At 38.5% G+C, this 22326-nt stretch overlaps 1 protein-coding gene across 2 annotated transcripts; it reads left to right on the forward strand.

Annotated features, from left to right (window-relative positions):
- The first annotated feature begins 17388 nt into the window (after window positions 1-17388).
- On the forward strand, window positions 17389-21496 carry LOC141806728 (uncharacterized). 2 transcript variants are annotated; one of them, XM_074692390.1, is made up of 5 exons: window positions 17389-19278; window positions 19366-19431; window positions 20067-20198; window positions 20822-21079; window positions 21486-21496. In XM_074692390.1, the coding sequence occupies exons 1-4, from the start codon at window positions 17496-17498 to the stop codon at window positions 21055-21057; spliced, it is 2217 nt and encodes a 738-aa protein (XP_074548491.1). In that variant the 5' UTR covers window positions 17389-17495; the 3' UTR covers window positions 21058-21079; window positions 21486-21496. The 2 variants fall into 2 exon arrangements, with proteins under 2 accessions (XP_074548491.1, XP_074548492.1); XM_074692391.1 differs by lacking the exon at window positions 21486-21496 and having other exon boundaries at window positions 20826-21023.
- Window positions 21497-22326: the final 830 nt, after the last annotated feature.

Raw genomic sequence — 22326 nt, forward strand, 5'->3', positions numbered from 1 at the left:
AAGAGCTGTCAGGCTTTCTTTTATGTGTGCTCATGTGTATGGCTGTGTGAGTACCGGGTTCACTGATGACAGGGATCTTATCCCACCCTTGAGCTTCCCCTTCAGCACATTTCCCTGAGGAGTCACCTTCACCTTTATACACCCTATGTCTTTCTCCCTTCATTCGTGTTCATGTCTTTCATTTTCACTTTGAGCTGCAGGCCATTTCAGCTCCATCACACTGATCCTGTTCACTTGCAGGCTTTCTTTGTCAGAAAATGGATATTGTCAGGAAATGAGTCATTGCTCTTTCTGAATTAAAAAAAAAAATAAGACACAGAAACATCAGTTTTAGTCTGGTCATATGTATGTCCACATGGTAGAATGTTTGTCCTGCTCACTTTTTAGTCACAAACTTCTAAAAAGGAGCTCTGCATCTGTAAAATGCTCAGCGAGCTCGCCCCAGGCTGTCTACAGGGGATTTTTCTTGGTGAAAACAGCTGGCATCTGTGTCCAAAATGACACTCTAGCCTCTTCCAAACCTACACTGCACTTTGGAAATGTCATGACATTACACAGAGGGTCTGCATGTGAGAATGCAAATGTCAGAATATGTGTACAACCTGCCAGGGTGTAATTACCAAGTCTGTTTGGAGTCTGAAGGTACAGCTGAACAGTGAACAGGGCAGAACATTGTCATAATCATTGAGAACGGACAAATGGGCATGTTGATTTATGTCATTTTGCTTCCTAATCTGCTTACTTTTGATACTTCTGTTATCTTTTCTTCATTTCTTGTATTACAGAAGTTTCTTTTCAAGTGATGTCAATCTTCCATGTTTTCAAATCTTAAAATGCTTGTTTGGTAAATGGATGCTGAATCATTCATTTGTGATGCATTCCAGGTTCTATACCAGCAGTGCCTACTGATTCAACCAAAATGTAGTATACAGTATGCAGTATGCGAACAAATGTCAGAGTTGTAGGATGAGAAAAACACCCGGATGATGTACTGAATCTGGAAAAATCCACAGTATGCATCGGACCAGTCTGCTTCGCCTACTGTAACCCACAATGCAAAGCGCCTGGTCCCATATCAGAAGTGAAAATGGCAGAGAGCAAAGCACCAACAACCGGAGTAGCAGAGGAATATAAATATAAGAGCCATTTCTTTTTTATCTTTAAATCGTCATCATCTCCACCACTGAAAGTTAATATAAAATGCTCTCTCTGGCCATATATTTGCAGATAAGTTACTCGTGGTTTGTTTATTTTGTACATTTTCAATAAAGTTTTTTTGGGAAAAAAAGTCAGCCGTAGCCAACTTCCGTTTTCTTCGAACTGAAGACCAGAGTAGCATACTACAAAAATTAACCCAACTGAACAGTCATACTACATACTGCTTATGAAAGTAGTATGTAGTAGGCAGTGCCTACTACATACTACTTTCATAAGCAGTATGTAGTAGGCGAATTCGAAAACAGCCACAGTGTGGCTTTTGCAATGTGCTGTAACTTTGGGAGGCAAGGCTTTCAAGCTGAGCATTTCTGGTTGGTGGATCAGCCACAGTGTTTTTCCCCTTTTGTCCACAATAACATCACATACAGCTGTGATGGGTTTGATAACTCTAAAACGATCATCCTGCCTGATAGTGTAAATGTGTCTCTGTCAGCTCCCAGTGTCACAGTATAAAGACTGACCCTGTAAACTGGAAACCTTCAGCTGGAGGTGTTGGTAGATGTCCAGTTTACGACAACTTTTAAATATGGTAGATTTCTTAAATGATGATGTAAAACCACTTAAGAAGGATGCATCCAGCTGAAAGTCATCAGTCAATGGGCTCATCCTTCAGCTGTCTTCATGCTGTAGATGGCAGCTCTGTCTGGTGTTTCGTTGGCCCAAGCTTTTTGGGGCTCTTAGAAATGGCTTCAGCTTTGCCACAAGTGCTCATCTCCTCTCAAGTGTAAATAGTGGAAATAATAATGCAGACTGAATTTTCTCAATGCTCACAGGCTAACTGCAGTGGTACAAGGCTATGGAGTCATATTTGCTGAATAGAATAGAATAGAATAGAATAGAATAGAATAGAATAGAATAGAATAGAATAGAATAGAATAAAATAAAATAGAACTTTATTGTCATTGTAACAAGTACAACAAAATTAAAGTCACAGCAGCAATCAAGAAAACAAAAGTAAGAAAGTGTATAGAAAGTGCAAAAAGGTCCATAAGAAAACAGATGTTGACAGCTTGTCCATCATTGTCCAGTTCAGCCAGCCTCCACCTCCACAGGGTCCAGGACTGAGCTTCTTCAGCAGTCTGTTCAGTCTCTGTCTCCTGGATCCTGTCTGCTCACAGCAGGTGAAGTTCTTTCAATGTGGCATTGGTGTATGATTTTAGCTCCGTTAGCCATGTCTGTGAATAGCATGATTCTACTCTGCCCTCTGTTATTACCTCTGTTGCTGGGTTAGCATGGCTAGCTCGTCCATCTTATTGGAGATAAATCTTAGGACAGGTCGATGTCATCACTTCTTAGCTCACACCTGAGAACCAGCATGTCGTCCTCACCTCCTTCTCCTCACCTTGGGGGAAGACACCAGGCCTTGCACCAGTTAGCATTGACATGCTACAGGCTGCTAACAGCTGAGTTCACATGTAAACAATGCAGCCATGGTTACATGTAGGATCTCCAGACAAACACATGAGAAAAAGTAGTAAAAAAGTTTGGTGTCAATGACCAACAAATGAGCCATACAAAGTAATGATCCACTCCAAATACAAAGATTATGAAAAAGAGACGAAAAATTATAAGAAACTGACAAAGAAGAGAGAGTTTTTTTTCTCTAAGGTCATCATCCTGTTTTGAATGATTTACCTGAATCTTTGGCCTCACAATCAAAACAAAGGCAAACAATGGGCCATAGGAACATTTTAGTTCTGGGGAACATTTTTCAAGGGACTAAAAGTTCCTGAAACACAGCTGGTGGTAGTCGGCATGTAATGAGTGTTGGTTCTGCCTGTTTTTGCTCTCCACACCTGTTTGTGCGCCTGTTTTCCTTGTATACATCAAAGCCTGCAGAAACATGATGGGTCTGTTCCTCTTCTCTTACAGATTTACTGCAAAGAGAGTTCTGCATGTTGATACGGAATCTTTAGATACAGATTGATACCAGTTCTTCATGCAAATGGATAGATGTCCACACATCTGTGCCGTCACCGATTGTGTTTATTCATCCTTTATTTGCATGATATGAATATTTCACTATCCCCTGCTCACTTGAGTTGCAATTTCCTGCTGTGTTCACATGCCTACCTGCATACGTTACAAACTTGTGATTTATTGTGGATTTTAAACAAGAAGCAAAGATGCTAGATTTTTTAAAAAAGTAAATGAAATTCATTTGAGCAGAAGCGTGAGGCAGCAGAAATGCCTCAAAAGTGTAATAAAGTAAATGTCCTTTCCGCTGCTGTAAACATCTGTGTATAAATGTCTTATGTTTAGAGTTATGGCTGGCTTTAAAATCTAATAATGTGAGAAACAAAAATACAGTTAAGTAAGTACAGACAGTGTGTGTTTGTCTGAGTGTAAGTAATAATCCATTGATGTCTATGTGATATGTTTGGAATACAGTGATTGTTAACAGCTACTTCTTACTCCTCAAAGTGCCACATTAAATGATAGAACATAAACTTTGTTTAATTTGAAGACATAAAATGCTCTCCAAGGATCATTTCCAAATCTAATAGGAGAAAAAGAGTTAACGGGTCACTGTGTGAATTGTAGGAGGATTTTCTTTTTATAATTTCTGTCCCATTTAGTCTTTAATTAAGAATCCCTCAACCTCGGATGTTGAGACATTTATCTGCACCTTGGGGTCTCTTATGTAGCAGCTAAAGCTCAGCCTTCATAATGTGCAGCTGGTGGTTCCTCCATGTCCCCTCGCTCTGATTTATCTCATCAATCAGCCAGTTACTGTACTTATTGTTCTCTCAGTCACTGCAGCAACCCCGTTGAATGAGTTAGGATGCAATTGGGTGATGACGTCTGAAGGAAGCAGAGGCCAGTAATGAGCTTGTATGTCAGGCCTGTAATCTCATCTAGATGTAAATGTATTCCCGTACAAGTTGGCCCGTTAATTTATTCAGCTGAGCGTAACTTCATCAATTTATCACTCATCTTTGCTATCAACAAGATGCAAAAGAGGGTCCAGGGAGACATGGGGAGAGGGGAGGTCTGATTCCACTCTGAGATATCAGTGAAGTTTTTCCTCCCAGCTGGGAAAACAGAAGAAAGGGAGAGATTTTTCATCAAAATGTGAGACTGAGAAGCAGTGCTGCTGGTGTAAGGCTGTGTAATTGCTTCATATTTAATATAACAAACATGCAGGCGGGTGGATGAGCGTTTGCGTGCTCCGTGCTGGGACTCTTGCTCTTGTCCTTGTTGGCCTGTTTCCGGTATGCACTTCTCGTGTTTGCTGCAACGGTGCATAAAACGTGTCACTAGATGACTGTTGCCTAGCACTTATGGGGAATTGTCTGTCTACGTGTGTGTGTGTGTGTGTGTGTGTGTGTGTGTTCTGGTATTCATCACATTATGGGGACAGAAGAGTGTTTACACAGTCACCTCATGGGGACGTGTTGCGTTATGGGGACAAAAAATCACGTCCCCATACGGGAAACCCTTTTAAAATGTATGCAGGAGCTATTCTGATGTTGCCTGTGTGGTTTTTTTACTTGGCCCAGAAAACATGTTTAGCAGTCAGTGTGTGAGTGTATGTGGTGTGCTCAGGAGCTCCCCCTTTTATTTCTGACTGGTAGTGCACCCGTCTCTTCACACACACATATTCCAAATATGGTTGGGTACCACCCACTTCCTGGTCCCCATTAGGAAGGATTTTGACGCCAAGATCATTTTAGGTGTTAAAGTCATTTTCAGTGTGAAAAGGCACCCGGTGGACGCAGAAACACAAGGTAAGCACGTTTGTATGAAATAAATATATTTTGATACATTTTCACTTAGAGCTGCATACAATTTTGTGTAAAGAAATTGAATATATATATATTCTTTTAATCACTCAATTGTTTTAATCTCAGTGATTGCTCTCATCGGGTAGGTGTAGAAAATTAGATGTGGTAAAAAGGAGTTTGTAATGTTATTTTAGCTCTAGCAAGTTTGTGCTAAATCAAGAAATTATGTTTTCTTCTTTAAAATGATAGTAAGATCGTTTAATAGAGTAAGTAATGGACCAAAGGGCCAAATGAGCAAAATAACTACCAAAGGCGATCTAGGAGAAGGTCATGTGTGGTCACTTTACTGCTGATTGATTAAAGGTGTGAGTGAGCTATGATTTTAAATTCAGCAGAAAACCTCATTACACAAGAAATATTACGTGTCTGATAACTAATAATTTCCTTAATTTAAATTATTCTCAGTCTGGGTGACTAATCATAGTTCAAAGTATACCTGCTTTTAATTGTTCTTTTTGTTTGCTGTTGGTGTTTTTTTTTTGTTTTTTTTTTTCCAGTTGGACAACATATCCTTCAGCAATACTCATTACAATACCAATACCATCCTTCCACAGAGAAAAGCTGACCCTGTACTGAATAAGGGTTATTGGTTTAAGACCAGGGCTAAAACTAGATTAAAAAATGAATGTCGAAATTGTAATTAGTTTGAATTGTGTTAAATTTTCATGTCAAACTAGCTTCTGTTCATAGAGTTAACACCTTCAATGACCTCAAACTGTATATGAATGAAATGAAAATTTAAAATTTATCTGCAGTTTGAAATGCCACCACGGATCAGCCCGCTCAAAGATGCCAGTTATCATGTCACCTCAGGATGTGACAAGATATACAAACTAGAGGTGAAATATATCAATGCAGTGAAAGGTAAGACAATGTGATTTACTCTTTGATAATGCCCACTATATACAATCATTATCTGATGAGCATCTAATGCAAAATGTAAGGATAAACTAAATAGGCCGTGGATTGCAGCTTTTCTCAAATCAGCTACAATCTGTTAAGGTTTAGACCACTATGAAGCGTTGATAGGTGTTGCTGGTCTGTTGAAGATAATTTTGCTGTCTTTTCAGGGCGTGGTATATTTGCAAAGTCTCCAATTTCCAAAGGAGAATTTGTTGTTGAGTATAGAGGAGATAGGATAACTGATTCACAATATCAGAGCAGAAGAAAACTGTACGCACCATCATGTCTGGCCTTCATGTTTGCATTTCGATGGAGAGGAGAAACATGGTGGTAAGACTGTACAATGTTCTATGCTACACTATCAATGTAAGGTGTTGAGATGGTGGTGATTTATTGTGACATTGCTTTTCCCCCTTGTATAATGTTTCCATTTTCTTAAGTATTGATGCATCAAGAGAAGATGGAACATTTGGGCGGCTAGTCAATGATGAACACAGGTCTCCGAACTGTAAGATGAAAAAAATTGAGGTGAATGGAAACCCACACCTTTGTTTGTTTGCACTGAACGACATAAAAGAGGGAGAAGAAATAACCTATGACTATGGAGGCGATGACTGCCCCTGGAGAACACAAGTATGTCATATTTTATAAAGACTGAGTATCATATGTAGATTATTCAGTGTTAACTTTAAATTGAACATACCTAAATAAACTGTCCTGTTCTGAGAAATTGCTGTCATTATCAAATGTGTCTTCACAGATGTCCAGCATCACATCTAACACCACAGAGGTGGACAACTCCCACCATTTCCCGCAGTCAGAAACTACGATGGATGGTGCCACTGGTCTCAACAGCACACCTCAACAGGTACTTTCATCTGTGTCATTTTTCTTTTTATTATAAATATCTTTTAGGATTTCTGTTGTGTTTATCAAAGAAGAGAAGAAAGTTCTGTTGAATATGATGATAATCGGGTGTGAATCTGAACTTTCAGCAGTTTAATGTAAGGCATCTAGAAGGTCAGTGACTAGGGGATATTTATAGTAGATCTTCACCGGCTCCAAGGTTTTCTGACTGTTTAATTATAAGTATAATCTGAACACTTATAATGTCCCCATAGCACACTTTCAATAAGTTTCTGAATAACACAGAGGCAATCAGACACATCTAGTCCCCACAAGGAACTTTACACATGGAGTGTGATAGGTCCACACAAATCCAGGTTCATACAAGATGTGTGTTTTATGTTGATTTTTTGAGTATTTTTGTAGAGTTGAACATTTTGAAAATATTGTACTGTTCTTCAACATAAGTGTCATTATCAAATGTGTCTTTACAGGTGTCCAGCATCACATCTAACACAACAGAGGTGGACAACTCCCTCCCTTTTCCCCAATTGTACACTCAGATGGATGGTGCCACTGGTCTGAACAGTGCATCTCAACAGGTACTGTCATATTTGTCACTCTACTTGTTCTTATATGCATCTTTGATTAGTATTTGTGATGTGTTCATCATAGGGGAAGAGAAAGTAAAGTAATATATTATGGTTTATCTGGTGTGAATCTGTACATTCAACAGTTAATGTAGGGTATGTAGAAGGTCAGTGATTGGGGTTATTTATGGTAGGTCTTTACCTGCTCTGAGGTTTTCTGACCCTTTAATTATAAGTTGTATCAGAAAACGTAACGACGTCCCCATAGCACACTGTAAAAACGTTTACATTAAGGCACTTAGACACACCAATACCCTACATGGAACTTTACACATGTAGGGTGAAATGTCCCCACAAAGCCTGTTTGATCTTAAATGTGTGTCTTAAGTTGATCATTTAGTATTTTCATTAAGTTGAACATTTAGAAAATATTGTACTGTTCTTCAACATAGGTGTCATTATCAAATGTGTCTTTACAGATGTCCAGCATCACATCTAACACCACAGAGTTGGACAATCCCCACCATTTCCCCCAGTCATACACTCAAATGGATGGTGCCACTGGTCTGAACAGTGCACTTCAAGAGGTACTGTCTTATTTGTCACTCTACTTGTTGTTTTTATGTATCTTTGTTTAGTGTTTTGTTGTGTTTATCAAAGGAGAGAATAAATAAAGTTGACTACAATGAAAATCTGAAGTTAATCTGAACATTCAGCAGTTTAATGTAAGGCATCTAGAAGGTCAGTGGCTGGGGGATATTTATGGTAGATCTTCACCTGCTCTATGGTTTTCTGACTCTTTAATTATGAGTATCTTCTGAACACTTACGACGTCCCCACAGCACACTTTCAATAAGTTTCTGAGTTAACACGAAGGAACTTAGACACATCTAGTCCCCACCAGAAACTGAAGCATGGAATGTGAAAGGTCCCCACATAGCCTGTTTAATCAAGGATGTGTGTCTCATGCTGATTTTTGGGGAAATTTTCACTTAGTTGAAAATTTTGAAAATATTGTCCTGTTCTTCAACATAGGTGTCATTATTAAATGTGTCTTCACAGATGTCCAGCATCACATCTAATGCCATAGAGGTGGACAACTCCCACCATTTCCACCAGTCAGACACTCAGATGGATGGTGCCACTGGTCTCAACAGCACACCTCACGTGGTACTTTCATTGGCATCACTTTTCTTTTTATTTTGAGTATCTTTTTCTAGTTATTTTGTTGTGTTCATCAAAGGAGATGAGAAAGTTCTGTTAAATATGATGGTTTTCTAGTGTGAATCTGTACATTCAGTGGTTTAGTGTAAGGTATGTAGAAGGTCAGTGGCTGGGGGATACTTATTGTAGATCTTTGCCTGCTCTAAGGTTTTCTGACTGTTTAATTATGAGTAACTTCTAATAACTTACGACGTCCCCACAGCACACTTTCAATAAGTTTCTGAGTAAACACGAAGGAACTTAGACACATCTAGTCCCCACAAGAAACTGAAGCATGGAATGTGAAAGGTCCCCACAAAGCCTGTTTAATCAAGGATGTGTGTCTCATGCTGATTTTTGGGGAAATTTTCACTTAGTTGAACATTTTGAAAATATTGTCCTGTTCTTCAAAATAAGTCTCATTATCAAATGTGTCTTCACAGATGTCCAGCATCACATCTAACACCATAGAGGCGGACAACTCCCACCATTTCCCCCAGTCAAACACTCAGATGGATGGTGCCACTGGTCTCAAAAGCACACCTCAACAGGTACTTTGATCTGTGTCATTGTTCTTTTTATTATAAATATCTTTTAGGATTTCTGTTGTGTTTATCAAAGGAGTGAAGAATGTTATGTTAAATATGATGGTTTTCTTGTGTGAATCTGTACATTCAGTGGTTTAGTGTAAGGTATGTAGAAGGTCAGTGGCTGGGGGATACTTATTGTAGATCTTTGCCTGCTCTACGGTTTTCTGACTCTTTAATTATGAGTATCTTCTGAACACTTACGACGTCCCCACAGCACACTTTCAATAAGTTTTTGAGTAAACACGAAACACTTAGATACAGCTAGTCCCCACAAGGAACTTTACTCATGGAGTGTGAAAGGTCCCCACAAAGCCTGTTTAATTAAGGATGTGTGTCTCATGCAAATTATTCAGTATTATACTAAAATTGAACATTTTGAAAATATTGTACTGTTCTTCAACATAAGTCTCATTATCAAATGTGTCTTCACAGATGTCCAGCATCACATCTAACACCATAGAGGTGGACAACCCCCACCATTTCCCCCAGTCAGACACTCAAATGGATGGTGCCAATGGTCTCAACAGCACACCTCAACAGGTACTTTAATCTGTGTCATTGTTCTTTTTATTATAAATATCTTTTAGGATTTCTGTTGTGTTTATCAAAGAGAGAAGAATGTTCTGTTAAATATGATGGTTTTCTTGTGTGAATCTGTACATTCAGTGGTTTAGTGTAAGGTTTGTAGGAGGTCAGTGGCTGGGGGATATTAATGGTAGATCTTCACCTGCTCTAAGGTTTTCTGACTCTTAAATATTGAGTATCTTCTGAACACTTACGACGTCCCCACAGCACACTTTCAATAAGTTTTTGAGTAAACACAAAACACTTAGATACAGCTAGTGCCCACAAGGAACTTTACTCATGGAGTGTGAAAGGTCCCCACATAGCCTGTTTAATCAAGGATGTGTTCTTATGTTGATTTTTTGGAATTTTCACTTAGTTGAACATTTTGAAAATATTGTCCTGTTTTTCAACATAAGTCTCATTATCAAATGTGTCTTCACAGATGTCCAGCATCACATCTAACACCATAGAGGTGGATAACTCCTACCATTTCCCCCAGTCAGACACTCAAATGGATGGTGCCAATGGTCTCAAAAGCACACCTCAACAGGTACTTTAATCTGTGTCATTGTTCTTTTTATTATAAATATCTTTTAGCATTTCTGTTGTGTTTATCAAAGGAGATAAGAATGTTCTGTTAAATATGATGGTTTTCTAGTGTGAATCTGTACATTCAGTGGTTTAGCGTAAGGTATGTAGAAGGTCAGTGGCTGGGGGATACTTATTGTAGATCTTTGCCTGCTCTAAGGTTTTCTGACTTTTTAATTATGAGTATCTTCTGAACACTTACGACGTCCCCACAGCACACTTTCAATAAGTTTTTGAGTAAACATGAAACACTTAGATACAGCTAGTGCCCACAAGGAACTTTACTCATGGAGTGTGAAAGGTCCCCACATAGCCTGTTTAATCAAGGATGTGTTCTTATGTTGATTTTTTGGAATTTTCACTTAGTTGAACATTTTGAAAATATTGTCCTGTTTTTCAACATAAGTCTCATTATCAAATGTGTCTTCACAGATGTCCAGCATCACATCTAACACCATAGAGGTGGATAACTCCTACCATTTCCCCCAGTCAGACACTCAAATGGATGGTGCCAATGGTCTCAAAAGCACACCTCAACAGGTACTTTAATCTGTGTCATTGTTCTTTTTATTATAAATATCTTTTAGCATTTCTGTTGTGTTTATCAAAGGAGATAAGAATGTTCTGTTAAATATGATGGTTTTCTAGTGTGAATCTGTACATTCAGTGGTTTAGCGTAAGGTATGTAGAAGGTCAGTGGCTGGGGGATACTTATTGTAGATCTTTGCCTGCTCTAAGGTTTTCTGACTTTTTAATTATGAGTATCTTCTGAACACTTACGACGTCCCCACAGCACACTTTCAATAAGTTTTTGAGTAAACATGAAACACTTAGATACAGCTAGTGCCCACAAGGAACTTTACTCATGGAGTGTGAAAGGTCCCCACATAGCCTGTTTAATCAAGGATGTGTTCTTATGTTGATTTTTTGGAATTTTCACTTAGTTGAACATTTTGAAAATATTGTCCTGTTTTTCAACATAAGTCTCATTATCAAATGTGTCTTCACAGATGTCCAGCATCACATCTAACACCATAGAGGTGGATAACTCCTACCATTTCCCCCAGTCAGACACTCAAATGGATGGTGCCAATGGTCTCAAAAGCACACCTCAACAGGTACTTTAATCTGTGTCATTGTTCTTTTTATTATAAATATCTTTTAGCATTTCTGTTGTGTTTATCAAAGGAGATAAGAATGTTCTGTTAAATATGATGGTTTTCTAGTGTGAATCTGTACATTCAGTGGTTTAGCGTAAGGTATGTAGAAGGTCAGTGGCTGGGGGATACTTATTGTAGATCTTTGCCTGCTCTAAGGTTTTCTGACTTTTTAATTATGAGTATCTTCTGAACACTTACGACGTCCCCACAGCACACTTTCAATAAGTTTTTGAGTAAACATGAAACACTTAGATACAGCTAGTGCCCACAAGGAACTTTACTCATGGAGTGTGAAAGGTCCCCACATAGCCTGTTTAATCAAGGATGTGTGTCTCATGCTGATTTTTGGGGAAATTTTCACTTAGTTGAACATTTTGAAAATATTGTCCTGTTCTTCAAAATAAGTCTCATTATTAAATGTCTCTTCACAGATGTCCAGCATCACATCTAACACCATAGAGGTGGACAACTCCCACCATTTCCCCCAGTCAAACACTCAGATAGATGGTGCCACTGGTCTCAATAGCACACCTCAACAGGTACTTTAATCTGTGTCATTGTTCTTTTTATTATAAATATCTTTTAGGATTTCTGTTGTGTTTATCAAAGGAGTGAAGAATGTTATGTTAAATATGATGGTTTTCTTGTGTGAATCTGTACATTCAGTGGTTTAGTGTAAGGTATGTAGAAGGTCAGTGGCTGGGGGATACTTATTGTAGATCTTTGCCTGCTCTACGGTTTTCTGACTCTTTAATTATGAGTATCTTCTGAACACTTACGACGTCCCCACAGCACACTTTCAATAAGTTTTTGAGTAAACACGAAACACTTAGATACAGCTAGTCCCCACAAGGAACTTTACTCATGGAGTGTGAAAGGTCCCCACAAAGCCTGTTTAATCAAGGATGTGTGTCTCATGCAAATTATTCAGTATTATACTAAAATTGAACATTTTGAAAATATTGTACTGTTCTTCAACATAAGTCTCATTATCAAATGTGTCTTCACAGATGTCCAGCATCACATCTAACACCATAGAGGTGGACAACCCCCACCATTTCCCCCAGTCAGACACTCAAATGGATGGTGCCAATGGTCTCAACAGCACACCTCAACAGGTACTTTAATCTGTGTCATTGTTCTTTTTATTATAAATATCTTTTTGGATTTCTGTTGTGTTTATCAAAGAGAGAAGAATGTTCTGTTAAATATGATGGTTTTCTTGTGTGAATCTGTACATTCAGTGGTTTAGTGTAAGGTTTGTAGGAGGTCAGTGGCTGGGGGATATTGATGTTAGATCTTCACCTGCTCTAAGGTTTTCTGACTCTTTAATTATGAGTATCTTCTGAACACTTACGACGTCCCCACAGCACACTTTCAATAAGTTTTTGAGTAAACATGAAACACTTAGATACAGCTAGTGCCCACAAGGAACTTTACTCATGGAGTGTGAAAGGTCCCCACATAGCCTGTTTAATCAAGGATGTGTTCTTATGTTGATTTTTTGGAATTTTTACTTAGTTGAACATTTTGAAAATATTGTCCTGTTTTTCAACATAAGTCTCATTATCAAATGTGTCTTCACAGATGTCCAGCATCACATCTAACACCATAGAGGTGGATAACTCCTACCATTTCCCCCAGTCAGACACTCAAATGGATGGTGCCACTGGTCTCAAAAGCACACCTCAACAGGTACTTTCATCGGCATCACTTTTCTTTTTATTATAAATATCTTTTAGCATTTCTGTTGTGTTTATCAAAGGAGATAAGAATGTTCTGTTAAATATGATGGTTTTCTAGTGTGAATCTCTACATTCAGTGGTTTAGTGTAAGGTATGTAGAAGGTCAGTGGCTGGGGGATACTTATTGTAGATCTTTGCCTGCTCTAAGGTTTTCTGACTTTTTAATTATGAGTATCTTCTGAACACTTACGACGTCCCCACAGCACACTTTCAATAAGTTTTTGTATAAACATGTAACACTTAGATACAGCTAGTCCCCACAAGGAACTTTACTCATGGAGTGTGAAAGGTCCCCACATAGTCTGTTTAATCAAGGATGTGTGTCTCATGCTGATTTTTGGGGAAATTTTCACTTAGTTGAACATTTTGAAAATATTGTCCTGTTTTTCAAAATAAGTCTCATTATTAAATGTCTCTTCACAGATGTCCAGCATCACATCTAACACCATAGAGGTGGACAACTCCCACCATTTCCCCCAGTCAAACACTCAGATAGATGGTGCCACTGGTCTCAAAAGCACACCTCAACAGGTACTTTGATCTGTGTCATTGTTCTTTTTATTATAAATATCTTTTAGGATTTCTGTTGTGTTTATCAAAGGAGTGAAGAATGTTCTGTTAAATATGATGGTTTTCTTGTGTGAATCTGTACATTCAGTGGTTTAGTGTAAGGTATGTAGAAGGTCAGTGGCTGGGGGATATTGATGGTAGATCTTCACCTGCTCTAAGGTTTTCTGACTCTTTAATTATGAGTATCTTCTGAACACTTACGACGTCCCCACAGCACACTTTCAATAAGTTTTTGAGTAAACATGAAACACTTTGACACAGCTAGTCCCCACAAGGAACTTTACTCATGGAGTGTGAAAGGTCCCCACAAAGCCTGTTTAATCAAGGATGTGTGTCTCATGCAAATTATTCAGTATTATACTAAAATTGAACATTTTGAAAATATTGTCCTGTTCTTCAACATAAGTCTCATTATCAAATGTGTCTTCACAGATGTCCAGCATCACATCTAACACCATAGAGGATGACAACCCCCACCATTTCCCCCAATCAGACACTCAAATGGATGGTGCCAATGGTCTCAACAGCACACCTCAACAGGTACTTTGATCTGTGTCATTGTTCTTTTTATTATAAATATCTTTTAGGATTTCTGTTGTGTTTATCAAAGGAGTGAAGAATGTTCTGTTAAATATGATGGTTTTCTAGTGTGAATCTGTACATTCAGTGGTTTAGTGTAAGGTATGTAGAAGATCAGTGGCTGGGGCATATTGATGGTAGATCTTCACCTGCTCTAAGGTTTTCTGACTCTTAAATATTGAGTATCTTCTGAACACTTACGACGTCCCCACAGCACACTTTCAATAAGTTTTTGAGTAAAAACGAAACACTTAGACACAGCTAGTCCCCACAAGGAACTTTACTCATGGAGTGTGAAAGGTCCCCACATAGCCTGTTTAATCAAGGTTGTGTGTCTCATGCAAATTATTCAGTATTATACTAAAATTGAACATTTTGAAAACATTGTCCTGTTCTTCAACATAAGTCTCATTATCAAATGTGTCTTCACAGATGTCCAGCATCACATCTAACACCATAGAGGTGGACAACCCCCACCATTTCCCCCAGTCAGACACTCAAATGGATGGTGCCAATGGTCTCAACAGCACACCTCAACAGGTACTTTAATCTGTGTCATTGTTCTTTTTATTATAAATATCTTTTAGGATTTCTGTTGTGTTTATCAGAGAGAGAAGAATGTTCTGTTAAATATGATGGTTTTCTTGTGTGAATCTGTACATTCAGTGGTTTAGTGTAAGGTATGTAGAAGGTCAGTGGCTGGGGGATATTGATGGTAGATCTTCACCTGCTCTAAGGTTTTCTGACTCTTCAATATTGAGTATCTTCTGAACACTTACGACGTCCCCACAGCACACTTTCAATAAGTTTTTGAGTAAACATGAAACACTTAGATACAGCTAGTGCCCACAAGGAACTTTACACATGGAGTGTGAAAGGTCCCCACATAGCCTGTTTAATCAAGGATGTGTTCTTATGTTGATTTTTTGGAATTTTCACTTAGTTGAACATTTTGAAAATATTGTACTGTTCTTCAACATAAGTCTCATTATCAAATGTGTCTTCACAGATGTCCAGCATCACATCTAACACCATAGAGGTGGATAACTCCTACCATTTCCCCCAGTCAGACACTCAAATGGATGGTGCCAATGGTCTCAAAAGCACACCTCAACAGGTACTTTAATCTGTGTCATTGTTCTTTTTATTATAAATATCTTTTAGGATTTCTGTTGTGTTTATCAAAGGAGATAAGAATGTTCTGTTAAATATGATGGTTTTCTAGTGTGAATCTGTACATTCAGTGGTTTAGTGTAAGGTATGTAGAAGGTCAGTGGCTGGGGGATACTTATTGTAGATCTTTGCCTGCTCTAAGGTTTTCTGACTCTTTAATTATGAGTATCTTCTGAACACTTACGACGTCCCCACAGCACACTTTCAATAAGTTTTTGAGTAAACACGAAACGCTTAGATACAGCTAGTCCCCACAAGGAACTTTACTCATGGAGTGTGAAAGGTCCCCACATAGCCTGTTTAATCAAGGATGTGTGTCTCATGCAAATTATTCAGTATTATACTAAAATTGAACATTTTGAAAATATTGTCCTGTTCTTCAACATAAGTCTCATTATCAAATGTGTCTTCACAGATGTCCAGCATCACATCTAACACCATAGAGGTGGACAACCCCCACCATTTCCCCCAGTCAGACACTCAAATGGATGGTGCCAATGGTCTCAACAGCACACCTCAACAGGTACTTTAATCTATGTCATTGTTCTTTTTATTATAAATATCTTTTAGGATTTCTGTTGTGTTTATCAAAGGAGAGAAGAATGTTCTGTTAAATATGATGGTTTTCTAGTGTGAATCTGTACATTCAGTGGTTTAGTGTAAGGTATGTAGAAGGTCAGTGGCTGGGGGATATTGATGGTAGATCTTCACCTGCTCTAAGGTTTTCTGACTCTTTAATTATGAGTATCTTCTGAACACTTACGACGTCCCCACAGCTCACTTTCAATAAGTTTTTGAGTAAACTCGAAACACTTAGATACAGCTAGTCCCCACAAGGAACTTTACTCATGGAGTGTGAAAGGTCCCCACATAGCCTGTTTAATCAAGGATGTGTGTCTCACGCAAATTATTCAGTATTATACTAAAATTGAACATTTTGAAAATATTGTCCTGTTCTTCAACATAAGTCTCATTATCAAATGTGTCTTCACAGATGTCCAGCATCACATCTAACACCATAGAGGTGGACAACCCCCACCATTTCCCCCAGTCAGACACTCAAATGGATGGTGCCAATGGTCTCAACAGCACACCTCAACAGGTACTTTCTTCGGCATCACTTTTCTTTTTATTTTGAGTATCTTTTAGTATTTGTGTTATGTGAGTTAATGGAAAGGATAAAGTTTCGTAAAATATGATTGATACCTGGAGTTAATCTGTACATTCAGTGGTTTAGTGCAAGGTATGTAGAAGGTCAGTGGCTGGGGGATAGCCTACTTATTGTAGATCTTCACCTGCTCTAAGGTTTTCTGACTCTTTGATTATATGTATAATCTGAACAATAACAGTTTCCCTTTGCTCTCTCACGCTCTCTCTCTCAGCTTGGCTGGCCAGGCAGAAATTAGTTACTATTTTATGTCTTCAAGTAGTTTGAATCATTGTTCATTCTACATATACATATATTTATTCATCTTTCTGTTTTACAGATGGTGACGTATCAAAAGGATAACGAGATTTTTGTACCCCGACTAAGACGGACTAAAAGTGTCATCGTAAGTTTTTTATTAGTGATAAAAATCAAGAATAATGAATGTGTTACACTGTGCAGTTGAAGAGTTTGATGTTATGTTAACACCAAAAAGAAGCATATTGTCACATATATTTAATCTTCTAAATTAAAGGGGAAAAGACATTCATAACTGATCTATTGATCTTCAGTTCAGTTGTTGACTCTATTTCTCACTTCCTTTTTCAGATGTTAGACACAAATCTTGATGATTCTGGTGAACTGTATGATTCTACCTCATTGAGTGAAGATGAATACATTCCAGATACTACAAGCAGAAGTGACACCGAAGATGATGCTCCGCTGCAACCGAAAAAAAAGCTCATAAGTTATATTGATAGTATATTTGATGACTCCAACTCCCTGAGTATCCCTGAAGTTGACAGTCCCCCTCAAGTTGACAGCACAATGCCAGACAACATGATCCTTCCACCTGAAGCCACTGGAGCAGAAGAAGAACCCTGTTCAAGTCAAAACATAAATGACACGATAGTTGTTAGTGCATGCCAAAAAAAAGATGGGAAAAGAGTGTACAACAAAAGACATTATTGTTTGTACTGCTCTAAGCCTTATGCTAAGATGGCAAGGCATCTGGAGAGTGCACATAAATCGAAACCTGATGTTGCTAAAGCGCTAAGCTTTACAAAGGGTTCCAACGAGAGAAAAAGACAACTCCATTATATTCGCAACAAAGGAAACTTTGCACACAATGCTGCTGTTATGGAGACAGGAAAGGGGGAACTGGTAGCATCAAAACGACGAAATGTAGAGGCACTGGGAAAGGACTTCATGCACTGTGCACATTGTCAGGGACTTTTCACAAGAAAGGTCCTGTGGCGACACATGCGAAGTTGTAAACTTAAACCTGGGTCAGTCGCCCCCAAACCAGGAAAGAACCGTGTACAGTCTATGTGTAAATACACAGGACCTGTGCCTTCACACATTAAAAAAGAACTGTGGGAAGTAATCAGTGGCATGAATCCTGACCCAATCACTGACATCATACAACATGATCGAGTCATTATTGATATTGGGCAGCACTTGTTAAATAAAGGTGGCCCATCTGACAAGAACAAACAGAATGTGCGAGAGAAGATGCGAGAACTGGGTAGGCTGATTCAGAGTGCAAGGAGAGTCACCACCTTAAAAACAATGGAGGCTCTCATCAATCCGAAGAACTACATGGAGACTGTCAAAGCCGTCAAGTTTACATGTGGGTTTGAAAGTGACACAAGCAGGTTCTTGATTCCATCACTAGCACTTAAACTTGGAAATGCCCTGGTAAAAGTTTGCAGACTATTAAAAGCTCAGGGTTTAATCTCAAACAACAAAGAGCTTGTGAAGAATGCCAGTGAGTTTCTTGATGTCCATGAGGAAAAGTGGAACGAGATGATCTCAGCTACAGCTTTGAGGAACATCAGAGAAGCAAAATGGAATGTGCCCACTCTCATGCCCTTTACTGAGGATGTCCAGAAAATGCATGCCTATCTCAGTCAAATGCAAGATGAGTGGCACAAATCCCTGTCTGAAAGTCCCTCTACCAAAGCCTGGATTGTGCTGGCAAAGGTGTGTCTGGCCCAGATCATTCTCTTCAACCGTCGCAGGGAAGGAGAAGTAGCAAGCATGCCCCTATCTGCGTTTTTAACAAGAGACTCCACTGATCCACACGAGGATGTGGACTGGGCCCTCTCTGAAGTGGAAAAAAAACTCTGCAGACACTTCTCAAGGATTGTGATCAGGGGAAAACGTGGTCGGCCAGTCCCAGTTCTTCTGACTTCAAAAATGCTGTGTGTGTTGGAACTCCTTGTTGAGCAGAGAGAGGCTTGTGGGGTTCTAAAAGACAATGGTTATATGTTTGCGAGACCAGGAGCCATGACACATTTCCGAGGTTCAGACTGCCTTCGTGGTTTTGCAAAGGAATGTGGGGCAAAGTGTCCCAAGTCACTGACATCTACCAGACTGCGGAAGCATGCCGCAACCCTTTCAACAGTGCTGAACATGACAAACACAGAGATGGACCAGCTGGCCAACTTTCTTGGCCATGACATAAGAATCCACCGAGAGTTCTATCGGCTCCCTGAGAAAACCCTTCAGCTTGCCAAGATCAGCAAAGTTCTGATGGCACTTGAGCAAGGACGATTAGCTGAATATCATGGGAAGAACTTGGATGAAATTGGGATAGACCCAGATGGTATGTTATTTTATTTAACTGTTTTTTTCTGTATTTACCAGATGGTTTGGTCACATTGGTAGTATATACTTTGTTTGCCTCCCACAGAAAAAGCTCTGGACAGCGAAGAAGACAAAGGAAGCGTCGAGGAGGGAAACTTTTCTACTGTTGATGGTATATCTTGTCAGTAAACTACTGTCAAAATACTAGTTATCCTTTATTCTAATATTCCAGGTGTTTTCAAACTCTCTGGCATATCCTTTGATGATAACAAAATCCACTAATCAAAAAGTATGCAAGTTGAATTTAATGAACTGGATGCCTGGTCAAGAGTATTAGCAAACGTAATCTGCCCTTCATAAATTATATACAGTATAAAGAAAAGCATTCACTCCCATGGATGTTTCCCCTTTTATTGCTTTTATAAATGAAATCATGTTTGATGTAATTTGTTTTTTAGTAAATGCACCTCGCTGCAATTTCACCGTATTTGTCTTTGCAAAACTGCTTGAGCTCTGTCAGATTGCACAGCGTGAACAGTCACTAATTCTCTATTGGACTGATGTCTTTATAAATGCAGTAAAAGAGAAGAACATAATGGGTGTTGTCACCCCAGAGTTTCTGTGTAAGACTCTATGTACTGACCTTATTTTCTTGCTTTAAGATAACAGGGCTTTACTCTTTGGTTAGCTAGCAAAAATACTTGTCAACTCAATTTTACATTTATAGTAGGTCCTTTAATGTCTAGTTAGTTTTCACCTAAGGTATATATCTTTTTGAAGATGATGAATTTTGATTGTGGTCCATAGAACCATCAGCAGAGGAGACACTTCCTCCAACTGAGGGGGGTGAAATGCAGCTACCAACATGCAAGAGACGCAAACCACCATCATCAGATGATGAGATGCCTTCAAGTAGTGCTATGGAGCCTTTCCCCAAAGGTGAGCTCTTTTCATATTTCTCTTTTGTCTTTTGGTAGTCTGCTTCTTTTTGAATGCCTTCATCTTTTTGTATTTTTTTTTCCAATGTTAAACAATAAATTTGTGTATTTTTACTGACAATGTCATCAATATTGCTTCTCTGTCGAGGCTAAATTAACTGTTAAAGTAGACATTTGTTTTTGAAACCTAGGCCCGATTTACTTGCTGGCTGTTACCTTTGGAGATTTTGTCTGAGCATCTCAAATTTTTTCGGCTATTTTTGCACAGAAATGTCAAGATCATATTGCTCAGAAACATACCCTTAGTTCTCGATAGTGTGTAACTAGTAACACTAACTTTGGTTATAACTCAAACTTTGATAATAACTAGCCCCTAGAAAACCAAACATAACCTGGGTGCTTAAAAATAAAAACAAACAAAAGGTTTTAAAAATACTTATGGCTTATAAATGATCTTAATCATCTTCTTTTAGTTAGTAATTATTTAAGTGCAAGGAAAAAATGCTCAAACTGGTGTTTGACTGGAAGTGTATTCATAGGTGCAAATAATTTGACTTGAACGACAAATGCTGGCACACACTGAAAACTTCTCGTCTTTTCAACCATCTTTCTGATCACCTCAAGGTAGAGCTACCCAGAAGAAGAAAAAGAAGAAGATGCCTTGGCAAAAGACAGAGGTGCAGGCAGTGGAAAGACACATGAATAGATTCATCAAATCCTGTATTGTTCCAGCCAAGAGTGACTGTGAGAAGTGTTTAAGGGCTGAACCAGAAGCCCTTCAAAACCGGGACTGGCAGAACCTGAAATTCTACGTCTACAACCGAATTACAGCTTTCAAGAGGAAAGTGCAGCGTAAATAGTTTGAGGATGACCATCCCTCTGGTAGGAAAGTTTTTGTTGACGTTCACATTTTCAGCAAAAAACATTGAAATGGTTGAGTGAACATCATGCTACCTCATTTTGCATTGCATTGTTATATTCTGAAGTGCTATTAATAGCCAAACATTTGAGTCATTTGGAAAGGAGCACATGTTATGGTTGTTACCAGTTATCTCTCTCTCTCTCTCTCTCTCTCTCTCTCTCTCTCTCTCTCTCTCTCTCTCTCTCCCCTCTCTCTTACTCTTTCTCTCTCTCTCACTTTCTATCTCCCTCTCTCAGTCTCTCTCTCTCTCACTCTCTCTCTCACTTATTTTCCCTCTCTCTCACTCTCTCTCACTTCTTTCCTTTCTCTCACTCTCTCTCCCGCTCTCTCTCTTTCTTGCACTCTCTTTTATATTTTATATTTGAGTTATGTGTGTGTATATATATACACAAACATATATTGTTGGGTTCATTTCTGGAGTTGAAGACATTAAAAATTGAATTCTGGAGTCGATATGTGAGTCTAATATCTTGAAGTGTATTTAGTACTAGAAGTAGTAGTAGTACTAGTATTTTTGTTGGATTGGTACTAAGTGTCAGATATTTGAGAGTAGTTAGCTGTTGCTACATGGTTGACGGCAATTAAAAATGTAATAAAATAGTTGTGGCTGAGTGAGAATGAAGAAATACTACCTGTAACAGCCATGTTTAATTTATATATTTTGTACATGACTAAAGATAGCCTTCCACTGCTTTATTTCTAAATAATCAATTTAATGACTTAGATATTTCTATCAAACCTAGGGGTATCAATTAATCAAAAATAAATTCTGTTGTGCTTTGAAGATTTTAACATACAGAGCAATAGGTTCTCTTTCCAGGAGTGGTACTTTGCATCACTGGAACCTTTTTCAGGCCTCAAGCTTCACATAGTATTTTCATTGAACATCTAAACTGAGTTGAATTTAAAATTTTGGACAGTTATTGATGCATTATGAATTTTTCCTATATTTCTACTCATATAAACCTTAGGATTAAACCTATTTTAACAGATGCAATAATCACTATAATAACTCCACTAACCTATAAAAACCTAAACTATAATTACTGTATATAGATGCATGGCACTGGAAATACACTTATGGCTAAGTCCCCACTAGTCATATGCAAATGTGTGTGAATTATGCAAATAATTATTTAAATTCGTCCCCATATACCACATTTGGTTGATTTCTCATATGTCCCCACTGGGGATGGGGAAAACATCA

This window comes from Halichoeres trimaculatus, unplaced genomic scaffold (genome assembly GCF_033239565.1).
Source record: "Halichoeres trimaculatus isolate MK-OKI-2021-1 unplaced genomic scaffold, fHalTri1.1 fHalTri1_scaffold_17, whole genome shotgun sequence".
Taxonomy (NCBI): domain Eukaryota; kingdom Metazoa; phylum Chordata; class Actinopteri; order Labriformes; family Labridae; genus Halichoeres; species Halichoeres trimaculatus.